Genomic DNA, 12665 nt, shown 5'->3' on the forward strand with positions numbered 1-12665 from the left:
GGGCGAGCCCGGGGATTGGGAGCGGGCGTAGGCCTCTCCCTCGGCCCGGCCCCCAGCGCCGCCGGGCGAAAGGAACGGGGGGGGGGGGGTTGTGGGGGGGGCGCCTCGCCGCCGCCGAGCCGAGCCGAGCCGGGATCAACGCCGGAGCGGGGGGTCGGGCCCCGCCGCCGCCGAGGCCGCCGAGGCCGCCGCCGGACACCGGGGATGGTGGCGGCCGGAGCGGGGCGGCGGCTCCCCGCGCCCTGACCGCCGAGGGGCCGCGGGCGAGGCACCATGAGCGTGCGGCCTCCGCAGGCCCTCGACAGGTAGGTGGGGGGCCGGGGAGGGCCGGGGAGGGCCGGGAAGGGGGACCCGCCGCTCACCGAGGGCTCAGGGCGGCTGTCAGCCGGGGGGAGCGGGGCCCTGGGCGGCGGGGAGACATCCCCCCCCACACCCCGCACACCCTTCCCGGCAGCCGGAGGGTCCTGGCTGAAAAAAGCAGCGTTTTGGGGTAAAAGTCGGTGTTTTGGGGAGGGCGGGCAGGGCAGGCCGCGGCCCCTCCGGCTCCGGGGGTCTCAGCGCCCCCCCACCCCCGGCCCGGCCCTCCATCGCCCCGGGGTGGTTCTGTCCCACCACGATGCTGGGACCGGGCGTATGGTGCCCCCCAAACCCACCCCATGTCCCACCGGGGGGGAAAATGTGGCTGAAATGAGAAATGGGGAAACACCCGGGTTTGCTCCCCAGCTGTTAAATATTTCCCCTGGGCACAGCGGGACCATTTTGCCCCAAATGGCCTCAGTTTTAACCTGAATTTCGTCAGGAGGGCTTTTGGGGTGTGTGTGGGGGTGCACTCCTGGGATGGATGGGGCATCTCACTGCCCTCTTATCCTCTCCAGAACCCAGTTCCTCACAGGCAATTAAGCTAATTAAACCCCAGCGGGACGCATTCACCTTCTGCCCCGGGGAACGGGGGGCAAGCGGCCGGTGAGGGTCCCGCTGATCCCCCCCCACTCCGGTCTCCGGACAGCGTGGTCCCAGGTAGGCAGCGCTGCCCGTGTCTTCCCCGTTCTGTGCGTGGGAAGATGGAGGTCCCTGCACGTTTGGGAGCTGGAAACGGGCACCTCGCTCCTCGGCAGCCGGCTCGGACCCCGCTTGGCATCTGTGCCCGCTATCCAAGCAGACCGGCGTGGCAGAGGGATGCGAGCCGGGGGAATAAATCCCAGAGAAAAAAAAAAAAAAAACAAACACAAAAAACATTTTCTTTTGGGGTGACTTGAGGGATGGAGGTGGATTGTGATGGCCCTGGGCTCGTGGACCTGGACTCCCAGTCCAGCCGCAGGGGTGCGACAGCATCTGTTCTATATGGATCTCGCCTGTTTGTGCCGCCGGCATGGCTTTTTGCTGAAAACAAGGTTTTCTTCTCGCTCCCCGTGCCCCAAAAGAAACCAGTTCAGGGCTTTAGAGGCGGTTGTGATGCTGCATCCACTGGAGACATCCTTGGCCGATGGCATTGAAGATGCTCAACGTGGGTTCCCGGCACGTCGGCACACGCTGCTGCACCGAAAGGTGGTTCGATGCGTTCGTTGGCAGGACAGGCGCCGTATTTCTTACCTCCTTCGCCAACGAGCCCTTTGCACGGCTTTCTCCTGGTTTGGGGGATAGAGCACGTGTGCGAGGCAGGGGCTGGGATGGAGCACAAAACCACCCCACCGTGCTTTTCCTCTGTGTAACTCTTAATTAGCCAGAGAACCCGACCACGAGGCCAGCGACGAGGCTCTGCCCGTCTGCAGCCAACCCCTCCGGAGCAGAAATTAAGGAGCTGTTGAATTTCTCTCCCATCCCGGGTGGGGAAGCGGCAAGATCGGGTCCTGGCGGTGTGTCGGAGTGGGGACATGCAGCATGAGCCTCGCTGCCCGATTTCCCCACCTCGGGGAGCTGTGGGGCGTCATTACTGGGCTTAAGACTTCTCTGTGCTCTTTAAATAGCCGCAGTCTCCTCCGCTCTTTAAGGTCAGGTGCCTGAAGTGCCCTGGCCGAGCCGGGAATCGCTCGTTGGCCGGGTGGCACCGCTCTTCAGCAACAGAAATGACTTGAAAAAGAGTTAATGTGAGGACTTTGCCCCCCAAAAACACCCCAGCAGCCCCTGTCCTCCTGCCACCACCGAGCAAACGATGGTTTTTGAGGTGGGCACGGGGCTCCCGATAGCCCATCGACATCCAGGCAGGCTCCCAAGAGAGACAGACCAGTGCAAACCAGTGTAGACCTTCCTCCTCCAGTGTTAGGAGATGCAGAAGGAGCCGTGCATCACCAGCGAGCGCCATCCCGCACCAGGGCTTGTACGTGGGTTTACTCGCCGTGCTCTAACCTCTTGTATCGCTACGGTTTTAATCGTAGAAGGAGCCCACGGGGAGGCTGGCGGAAAGGATTTCGAGAGCTGCGCTGGTGGAAAGAGGCGAGATCTTCCCCGCTGCGGGGTGCGCGGCTTTTATTTAGGAGGAAGGTGGGAGAGAAAACGTCCCTTCGGGGTAGGTTATTCCGTATCTCGCTCGCTGCTGCGTATCTCGCACCCCAAAAGCGCCGTCAGTGCCGGACAAACCAGATCTGCCAGTCCGTGTTTTCCAGGAGATGAGTGGCACCGTTAATGATTACACTGCCCGGCCCAGGCAGAGCTTGGGAGTGATTCGGAGCTGCTCGCGGTCCTTGCTCCGGAAGCATTCCTGGAAAAGCTGGGCCCTGTGCTGCGTGTAAACCGCATCTTCCTTGGAGAGGAATTTGGATCCCGGCTCGGTTTTCCCTGTCCGCGCTCCCATGCCGTGGGTTTCTTGCAGGCGGGGAGGGGGAAGGATGTCACAGGCTTTTGAAAACAAAATTTTTGTGGGAGGAAAGGGCTTTCGGTGTGCAGGATTGCTGCTCGTCTGGCCTAACTTTGCCGGTAGCGGTCATGATATTTAACATTTATGTAGCAGAGTGTGTGCGCAAAGTGCCTCGCAAACATTATCTAATGAAGATGTAAATACTCGCTCTCCCCTTCCTCGCCTCCCGCCGTGGCTCCCGCAGCCCCTCTGTGCTCTTCCCCAGCTCTTGCTGGTCTCTGCCACTCAGAGCGCTCCAATCTCCGTTGCTTTTTGGGTCTAATCCTGCTCAGGAGCTCCCACAGCCACCTCTGGGGTTGTTTAGGGTTTTCCTTTCCCCGGCTGCCCCCTCGTAGGGGAGAGAGATGGTGGAGGATCGTGGCCCGGCGAGCCGGATAGGCATCGCGACTGCGAAACCCAACAAATTTTGCGTAACCGACTGGCTCTGCCCGAAATCACAGCTGTCCCCGTGCTCAGCCTCCGTTCCTCCCCGTGGGGAATTGGCATTGCAAAAATTTGCAGCACACAGACAATTAGAAATGTGGGGAATGGAGTCTGCTGCGCCATTAAACAACCAGGGCTGCTGTGCTCGTAGCGTTAATTTTTTTTTTTTTCCCCCCGTTTAATTAAAAGTCTTCATTTAAACAAAGCTTTTGCAGAATCCCCTGTCTGCTGCAACAAAGTTGCTGGAGGAATCCGGGGATTTAAATTCAGTTTGCTGTGGCGTGTACACGGGATTTTGCATCTGATTTGCAAAATGAAATGTGCTACCAGCCGCCTCCTGAGGGCTGAGGCTTTGCTTTGCTTTTCTCCCTTGGAAAAAAAAAAAATAATAATAATAAGCAGAGAGAGAGAGAGAGAGAGAAGGAAAAAGCTTTGCTGCATAAACCCCAGATGGATCCGGGATGACTCCAGCCTCGTGGATTTGCGGGCGGACGGGCAGCAGCTGCAGGGTGGCTTGGCAGTCGCACGTAGCCTGCGTGCCACGGGGACGCGCCGGCTCTCGGCCGGCCGCCGCGTTGCCGGCGGTTCTACCCCGGCCCTGCCGAACCCCTGGGCTTGGCAGCGCGCTGGCGATCCCGGCTCTGCTGCCGGGAAGAAGGAGCTGGTTCGCAGCCTGCAAACGCGGCGGGGACGGAGGCACCGGGTTCTTCATCCAACACCGGCCAAAAAATCCCCGGAGGGCTGCTCTCGTCCCGCGCTTCGAGTGGGCTCTGACGCGCTTTGCCGGCTGGGAGTGGGAAACCTGTTGTGCGCTCTCGTGTGGGAAAAGATGAGAAGAAACCCAGATCTTCTCGGGGACGGGAGGGGGGTGTCGTCGCAAGCTGCGTCTGCAGGCAGCCAAAAATGTCGAGAAACGATTTTGTTCCCCCCTCTTTTCTTTCATTTGCTAGCAACACCCTAGCAAGGTTTAAATCTGCCTCGCCGTGCAAACTTAGATGCAGACGCGTAATTACAAGCTTCCCCGATGCGTCATCGTGCAGCAGTCGGTGGGTCGGCTGCGGAGCGGGAGCGGCGGGTGGCTTTGAGCCTCCGTCCCTTGCAGCCTTCCCCGGAGAAGCAGCGAAGGCTTCCCAGGGGACACGCGCCCCGCTCCCGGGGAAATGCGGACGCACGCCCCGTTCCCGGAGGGATGCGGAGGGACGTCCCCGGGAGATGCGCATCCTCGGCACGGCTTTCCGCTGCAAGGCTGGAGCCGCTCCAGCGAGAGGAGCGTCGGGGCTGGACGCGGCCGGGCCAACGCGTTTTCCCTCTGCCGTGCCGTGGTGAGGGGGGAAGGGGAGGAAGCTGAATCATTTTTTATTATTTTTTTTTAATTTTTTTTTTTTTTTTTAGCTGAAATTCCTTCCTTCCTTCCTGTCCCCAGAATATCAAGTATGTGAAACCGTCTGCGGGGCTGCGGCTTGGGAGAGCGGCCGGCGGCAGGGTTTGGCACGGGAGATGGCGGGTAATCCTGGTGCTACCAGCAGTGCAGACCGTATCGTCGGGCTGCGGTGGAAGCAATGACTCAATTGCAAGAGGCATCCCACCAAGACACTGATTTCCCTTTTCAAGTTGGTTTTTTTGGTTGGGTTTTTTTTCTTTTTCCTTCTTTTTTCCATATCTATTGCTATTTTTTTTTTTTTTTTTTTGCAACTTTTCTGCTGATGGCCTGGCGCTGGCCCCACCTGCCTCCCCGCTCGTTTCAAAAGGCAGCGGATTTCCAGGCGTGCCGGTGTGGGCTCCAGGTGTTCACAAAACGTTTTTCTCTTCCCCGGAGTTGGAATTGCAGGGAGCAGCCATTTGGAGACCTGGGAAGAAAAAAAAAAAAAAAAATAAAGCTCCCGGTCTCAGAGAGAACGTTTTACAAAGTTCCGGCTGGAGGCTGACCCGCTTTGAGGATTTGATCCTGTTCCTCTTTTAATCTTTTAATTGTGGCGTTTGCTCTGCGTGGGCTCCCAAGGTGGCATCACCTGCGCCGTGCTTTGCTCTTTAGCGTGCGTGATGATTTTATTTTCCTCCTTATTTTTCCTTATTTTTTTGTTTGTTTTTTGTGTTTCCTTGGCTGTGCCCACCTCTGCCTCTCACCGGGATGCCTGGCGTGTCCTGCCCTCGCTCCCCGCCGTGCTGCCCTCTTCCATCCCGTCCCCGTTGCAGGCAGCCTAGGCAAAGCTCCTTGCAGCGTCGTGTGTTCATGAAAAGCAAGTAGCCGTGATTTAATTGAAAATAGCCAAAATCCAGGGAAAATAATCTTGGAGCAGAAACCTCTGAGGGCAACGCAGAGGATGTGGCTGCAAGTGCCGGTTCGGACCGATACCGGTGCTGGGACTGGGTGGTTGCAGGATTTGGGCAACTGAATTTGGTTTGCAAGAGCTCTGGGGTTCCAATTTTTAGGAAAACCGGAGAGCTGATCTTTAAGGGCACCAAAAGGAGCTTCGCTAGCAGGAAACGGGCACCGGGGTCAGGTCTCCGCCGAGCTGAGTGTGTTTGGTTTAAAATGGCATGTTTTGGCTCTCTGTAAGTCAATTAGGAAGGAGCTTATGCAAAGCCGAATTAAACTACTCTTTTAGACGGCAATAAGCCAGCGCTGGCCCGGAAACGGGCTCCTGCCACGGGCGCGGGGTCGGCAATCTCCCCGGGTGGGACTGGTGCTGGACCGGTGGCTCCTGGCCGGGCCGGGGGCTCAGCCGCGCGTTGTCCTGGTACCGTCGGGCACCGGGGAGCTTCCCCTAACGAAGAGGCTTAACGACTGTGTCGCTGTGCAGCGGCGCCTTAAGTCCTGATCCGGGGCGATGCGGAAAGAGGAGCCGATCCTTCCTTGGCCTGGATAAGCGACAGCTCTGACCTGCCCCGAGCACCCGCTGCCGGGTAATCCCACGGGGTTAATCCTGCACCTGCCCTTCACAACGGTGCTGGTCCCCAGCCGGGATTGTCTCTGAAATGGGGGGGGGGACCGATCGTTTTCCTGCCCCCAGCTCCCAGGGAAGCTGATGGGGATGCTTCGGCCATGTCCTCCCATCTGCAGCCCCCGGCCCCGGGCTGCGACCGTGCCCAGGCTCCTTCGTGCCCAGATTCTGGTTTATCCCTCGCTTCAGCGAGCGAGGGTCGTTACGGAGTAAATTAGAGGCTGTCGCATAACGACGGGTCTGGATTAAGATTCCCCAGGCAACCTTAAATGAGGTGTTTCCTAATATTCATCTCCCTGGAGCGGGGAAGGAGCCAGGGAACTGTTGCGCCTCGGGAACCGGCTGCGGAGGTGGAGCTGTTGGGTTTACGCTGCCGGGGGCTCTGACTTCGCATCCCCGTGAGGTGATTTTGGAGGGGGAGGGACCATCTCGCTCGGCCCCCACAAAGGGCTGAGAGTCTGACCCGGCTTCGTGGTCCTGCAGTGAAACCAGGCCGGGTTTGCCGCCGATGTTATTTTAGGCAGGTGAGGGTTTGCCGGAGGGGGGATACTTGCCAAGGAGACACCCCCAGCCTGCCTCCGGGCAGCCCTCCTGCCCGAGGGACGACGCCGGGGAGCGACACCGAGGGTCGATGCCTCCCCCTCCCCATCGTCCAGAGGAAGGCGTGAAACCAGGGGGAGGATTTACACCGGCAAAGGCGAATCCTGCCCTGAGCCCGGCGGGTGCTGGAGGCCGTGCCGAGCGCAGGGAGGTGTTTTGGGGTCCCGCCACCCTCCCCGAGGGGTGTAAGCATGCCGTGCGTCACGCCTCTGCCTCTTGATTTGTTTGTCTCCTCTCTCCCCGCACCGCTGTCCTCCGGGTGTCCCTTGTGCCACCTCTCACCGCCACCACCGCCCCGCTCTCTGTCCTCCCCGGCAGCCGACCGGGCAGCAAGAGGCAGCCTCACCTGCCCAGGTAAGCGGGGTGAGGGACGGGGCTGCTTGTGCTCTCATCCTGCACCCTCGCTTCATTGCAGCCTTCGGGGTGTGAGGCAGAGACCGGCTGCTCTTCCCGCCGGGAGCACCGTCATTTCCTCGCTCTTCCCGATGCTTTCTGACCCCTCCGGCCCTGTCCCGACGGAGGGGGAGAGCTGTGGCTGGTTCGGATGGGAGGAGGAGAGACAGGACAGCGGAGCCGGGCTTTCATCCCTGGGATGGCGTGGGGTCACGGAGGGGCGCAGGGAAGGGGAGGCAGCACCCCAGGGCCCTCGTTTTGTGGATGGGGCTCGATTTGGTGGAGGCAGAGTCAGGTCCCCAAGGAGGGGTGAAGGCTGGGGGCTGCTCTGGAGTGCCGTTCCCTCTGGCCGCAGCTCGTGGGTCTCCTGCCCGCTCACCAAGCCTGCCAGCACCCTCTTATTCAAGCAGTGTTCGCAGGCATTGCCCAGCCTTGACTTCTCCAGGCCCCCATTAGCTGGAGAATAAAGACAGGGGCTAAAAAGAGCCGTGCAGACGAGCCCCCCGTTCCTATCGCAGTCCTTCCAGCCTTTCAGCGAGGGGCTGTGCTGTGCCCCGTGGATGCCCAGAAAGCCCCAGCCCGCGCGTCCGTCCGGCATCCAAGGCCTTGCCGCAGGACCGGCGATGCTCAGCGAGAGGGCAGGACCGTAAAGTAACTGTCCGTTGTCTGTCTGTCTGTCTGCCTTTCTCTCGCCCGTCCTTCGCTCCTTCGTGTCTCTCCTTCCACCAGTCCCATTGCAGCCTGGTGAGACCCGCCGCCGAGCTCCGTCCTGTCTGCGCTGCGTGATCCATCTCTCCCCTCGCCTGCCACCTTCGCTGCCATCCCTGAGCCCCGCTCGCCCCGGGCAGCCCCCGCCGCTCCTCCCTGCCAGCAAATGCGAAACCTCGGGGGGGGCCTGGCGCCGAGCGGGGTCTTTTTGGGGCTCTCCCCAGAGCCCTGTGGTGGCGAAGGGAGAGGAGCCTTTTCCCAAGGTGGTTTGGGGACAGGCAACCGGCTGCTGTCACCTTCCAGCTCCGTGCATTTGTTTTTCGTGAGCCCAAGAAGGAGCCGTGGCTGGAGGATGGCTCCGTCCAGCCGTCCCCGGTCCCAGCCACGGCTGGAGGATGGCTTTGTCCAGCCATCCCCCTCCCTGACCTTTCCTCCTCTTCCTCAGGTTAAGCAGCCTGTCTTCCCTGGGTGATTCGTCTTCAGAGCGGAGGTCTCCCGGGCACCACCGCCAGCCCTCCGACTCCTCCGAAACCACAGGTAAGTTTTCCTGTCCCCTCTTCCGCTTCGTTTGCACTTGAGGATTGCATTTAGCACCCTGTCTGCCTAGGGACGCCGCCACCTGCCTCAGTCCTCGCAACGCCCTTGGGGACAGGGCTCCCGTGCCCCTTCGCAGCACCCAAATTCACCCAGCCAAGGCTGCGTGTGCCTGGGGAGAGCAGGACCCTTCCCGGGGCAGCCCAGCGGGGCCAGGGACGATGCTCCAGCTGCCTGTAGCCTGGAGCTCGTCCCACGCTGCCTGTGCTCACTGGGGCACCCTGTTTTAAGGAGGAGGGGTCCAAGCAGGGACATCACACGAGGGGTTTGTAGGGTGAGGACGAATTAGCCATGCCCTTGGGGTCTGGCTGATTCCGGGCGTTCCCCACCAGGCTTTGGCTGAGGAGAGCAGGCAGGAGCTGCAGCCCCTGAAACTGAGAGCAGCAGGGGGGGTCCCCACAAGTCAACCCGCACCCCAGGCTTGGATTCTCACTGATTCTCCCTCCTCTCCCTCCCCAGGTCTGGTCCAGCGCTGCGTCATCATCCAGAAGGACCAGCATGGCTTCGGCTTCACCGTCAGCGGGGACCGCGTCGTCCTGGTGCAGTCGGTGCGGCCAGGTGAGAGGGGCCAGTGCTGGCAGCAGGCAGGGTGAGGGCAGGGCAGGCAGGAGATGCCTCAGGGCTCCGTCACCCATTCAAAGCCACTATTCCTTGTGAGAAAACACGGAAGAAAGGGGTTTTCCTTCCTCAGCGTTGCTGCCTCGGGGTCTCGCTACGACATCGGCCAGGATGGGCAGGACACGATTACTGGGGCGAAGGAAGGTGTTTTTGGGGGGAGTGTTTTTTGGGGAAGCTCCTCAAAACCGCAATGCTCTCCCCGCTCCTTGTACAACCCAGGGAGCTGCTGACCGTGGGTGGGGAATTCCCTTTTGTAGCCCTGGGTAAACACAGATTCAGCAGCTCGCTGCTCTTGGCGCTGTGCTGCAGGAGACGCTGCCGGTTTTGCTGTATAATGACTTTGCGGGGTGGCAGGGCTCGGAGCAGCAATTTAAATAGACAATGAGCTGCTTATTTTACAGCGGATGTTCCCACCTCCTCCCCCTTCCCCCTCTCTAGCCCGAAAGCCAGGAAAAATGAGAATATAGGAAAGGGAAAGCGCTGCGAGTTTCAAGGGCAGGTTAGCGCTGGAGTGCCTCTGTCCTGCAACTGGAGCTGCATGGGGAGACCCTCGCGTTGCCCCCGTCACCCCGGGGCTGGCTGGGGGGACAGGGTCGAGGTCCCCAGGTGCAGGACAGCCTGGAGTCCTGTCCCCTCTCTCTCTGCTCGCTTCGTTTGCCAATAATGAGACTGTTAAAGCTGAAAGAATCCGAACAATCCGACGTACTTTCCACTCTCGGAGCTCGCTGCCGTGTCTCAGGCCCTTGGCTTGGAGTTGAACCTAATGGAAACATTTTCCTCTTGGTTTTGGCTTTAGGAAAAGTGAATTTTTCATGTGTTCCAACCTCGGCGGCTTTGTTAAAGAGCAGGCAGGGGGAGAGGAGGCAGAGCAGTGGTGTTCTTCCTGGGCCCCGCTCCTGCCTTTGGATCCAGGCATGTGGTGGCTCTCTAGATGTGTCGGAGCCAACCTGGATGGTGGGGTAACAGGTTGGGGCCCCCTCGCCCATCCCGAGGCGGGTGGAAAAGGCTGGAATCTGGCTGGGAGAGCACGGAAGGGCTTCTCTGGATGAGCCAGGAGCTGAACGTGTGCTGGGTGTTGTGCGTAAAGCACCCACGGCTCGGTCACCAGCCTTGTCCTGCGGGAAATACGTGCCTGGTGGTCCCCGTGTCCCCGCCCTGGCAGGACAAATGGCACCGAATGTGCTAGGACAATCTGGGACCGGCGAGGGGGAGCCCCTGGCTCCATCTGTTGTCCCTCCAGCCCTCCTGATGCCTCTCTCTCCTCCCTGTGTCGCAGGGGGGGCAGCCATGAGAGCTGGGGTGCAGGAGGGGGACCGGATAGTCAAGGTGAGCACCCCCATCTGTCGCCCCTGCTGCTGGTCCGCGCGGGGCCGCACGCCCTGCTGCCCCCCCGCCAGCCCGTCTGACCCTTTCTCTCCTCTCCCAGGTGAACGGCACGATGGTGACCAACTGCTCTCACCTCGAAGTGGTGAAGTTAATCAAATGTGAGTATGGCCAGGGACCTGCGGCGGCTCCTTCTCACCCCGGGTCCCCACCGCCCGGCTGTTCTGCCCGGCAGCCCCACTCCATCGTGCCCAGGTTGCTACGGATGAGAGGATCAGGCTCCCATCGGGCTGTTAGAGACTGGTGGCAGCCAGCCCCCACTTCTTGCACCCACAGGGTGACCATCTGCCCCGTAGAGGGTCCTAAAAAGACAAATCGGTGTGTTACCAGCCTTGCAGCGCAGAGAGGGGCACCTCATTCCTTCCCAGCCTGGGAGACCGCAAGGTCCCACCCAAGAGCAGGTCTTGATTCTTGGGGAAGAAATGGGAAAATCTGTTTCGATCCTTCCAGTGATTGTTTGCAGGGTGGGCCAGGGTAGCACCCGCCACAGTGGGGACAGGGACGTGCCCACCCCAATGCCATGACACCCGTTGGATGTTGTAGGTCCAGAGAGTGAATAACGGGAATCTTTCTCACCCTCCCTTTCCCACTCCCAAATTTTTCCAGCCGGTGCCTACGTCGCTCTGACCCTCCTGGGCTCTCCCCCTCCCTCGGTGGGGCTCTCCGGTTCTCAGCAAGACATGAGCGCGGCGGGGGCTCCCCGCGTCACCCTCGCCTGTCCCCCACCACCTCCTCCTCCGCCGCTCCCTCCGCCGCAGCGCATCACCGACCCCAAACCCCTGCAGGTAGCAAACCCGGCTGTCCGCCCCGACACCCTGCTCTGTCCCCCCCACCACCCGGCACGCTGGGCAGGAGGAGGGCAATGCTCAGCCCATTTCTTTGCGTCCATCCAAAATTACAGGACCCCGAAGTCCAGAAGCACGCGACGCAGATTCTCCGGAACATGCTGCGGCAGGAGGAGGCAGAGTTACAGGTATGACGGCGGCACGGCTCTTTTTCTCGGTGCTGTCGCGGTGCTGTCCTGGCTTCCCGGCACTTGCAGCACACCGTGACCTGCGAACGCTTCAGCCCATCGTCCCACCGACCTGCTCAGCCCCGTTTCCTCGGGGGCAGCGGGACAGGGCTTACAGGGTTGGGGTCGGTGTGAACGTCCCCTCTCGTTTCTCCGCTCAGCGTTTCTACGAGGCGTACAGCCGAAACCCTGCAACCGCGGTGGAGGAGCAGATCGAGGGAGCGCGCCGGCGGGTCAGCCAGCTGCAGCTTAAAATCCTCCAGGAGACTGGTGGCTCCATGGTACGTGAAATAAGTGGGATTACCCCCGGTTTGGGGCTCCTGCCATCCTCCCCGGCTCCCTCCGAGCCTGGCTGGAGCCTGGGGAGACCCTCCCGAAGCGGAGGGCTCAGCGACGGAGACGTCCCCGTTTGCCAAAACCTGCTGCGGCGGGAGCTGCTGCGGCTGGCCCATCCCTGACCCTGCGCCCCGGTGTCCCTGTGTGCCAGGGAACGTCCCACTGGTCCAACGCACCTCCTTGTATTGCAGGATTCGGGGCGGCTGTGCGGCGACTCCGGCTTGGCCGGTTTCAGGGTGATGGAAGGTGAGTTGTGCTGGTGGCTCTTGACTGTCCCCGTGTCCCCGTCTCCTGAACACGCGGGTCAGTCTCTCCTCTGCTCCCAGGCCGCCTCTCCCTGGACTCACAGGACAGTGACAACGGGTTGGAGTCCGGGACGGACCGGTTCCCCTCCGTGAGTGAGGTGAGAGCAGGGTTACTACAGCTGTGGGGAGCCCACCCCAATGTCTGCTGGGCCCTGGGAGTGGGGAGAAAAGCCCGGATGGATGGCTCTGTGCTCCTTAGGGGTCGAGGACCTGCCTTTGCAATTGCAATTATTTGTTTGCCATCTGAAGCAGCCCAGTTTCTTGTAATGTGGTCTTGGCTCTGAATTTCTTGGGCTTGTAATGCTTTGCCTGGCGTGACTGCCCCAAAATGAGGAGCACTCCAAAGTATCTCGCTTGTGGTCCTAATCTTCAAGTTTTTCTGAGGGCCCTGGGGGTGGTTGTGGTTTCCAAATTCCCTGGGCCCATCTCCCTTTATGGTCTCTGACCTGGAAACTGCTTACGAGACGGCCCCAAGCGCCTCTGCTGAGTTGGGTGGGCAG

General features: G+C 60.7%; 1 protein-coding gene across 1 annotated transcript in view; it reads left to right on the forward strand.

The window, feature by feature from the left end:
- Positions 1–12665, forward strand: part of ARHGEF11 (Rho guanine nucleotide exchange factor 11) — a 25650-nt gene continuing 12985 nt past the window's right edge. Inside the window, 10 exon segments of the mRNA XM_075736972.1 lie at positions 1–305; positions 8363–8454; positions 8971–9069; positions 10406–10455; positions 10556–10613; positions 11119–11297; positions 11414–11485; positions 11686–11805; positions 12052–12106; positions 12187–12263. Of these exon segments, the coding sequence (XP_075593087.1) occupies positions 274–305; positions 8363–8454; positions 8971–9069; positions 10406–10455; positions 10556–10613; positions 11119–11297; positions 11414–11485; positions 11686–11805; positions 12052–12106; positions 12187–12263 (834 nt within the window). The 5' untranslated portion in view covers positions 1–273.

The sequence above is a fragment of the Balearica regulorum genome, chromosome 28 (assembly GCF_011004875.1).
Source record: "Balearica regulorum gibbericeps isolate bBalReg1 chromosome 28, bBalReg1.pri, whole genome shotgun sequence".
Lineage (NCBI taxonomy): Eukaryota > Metazoa > Chordata > Aves > Gruiformes > Gruidae > Balearica > Balearica regulorum.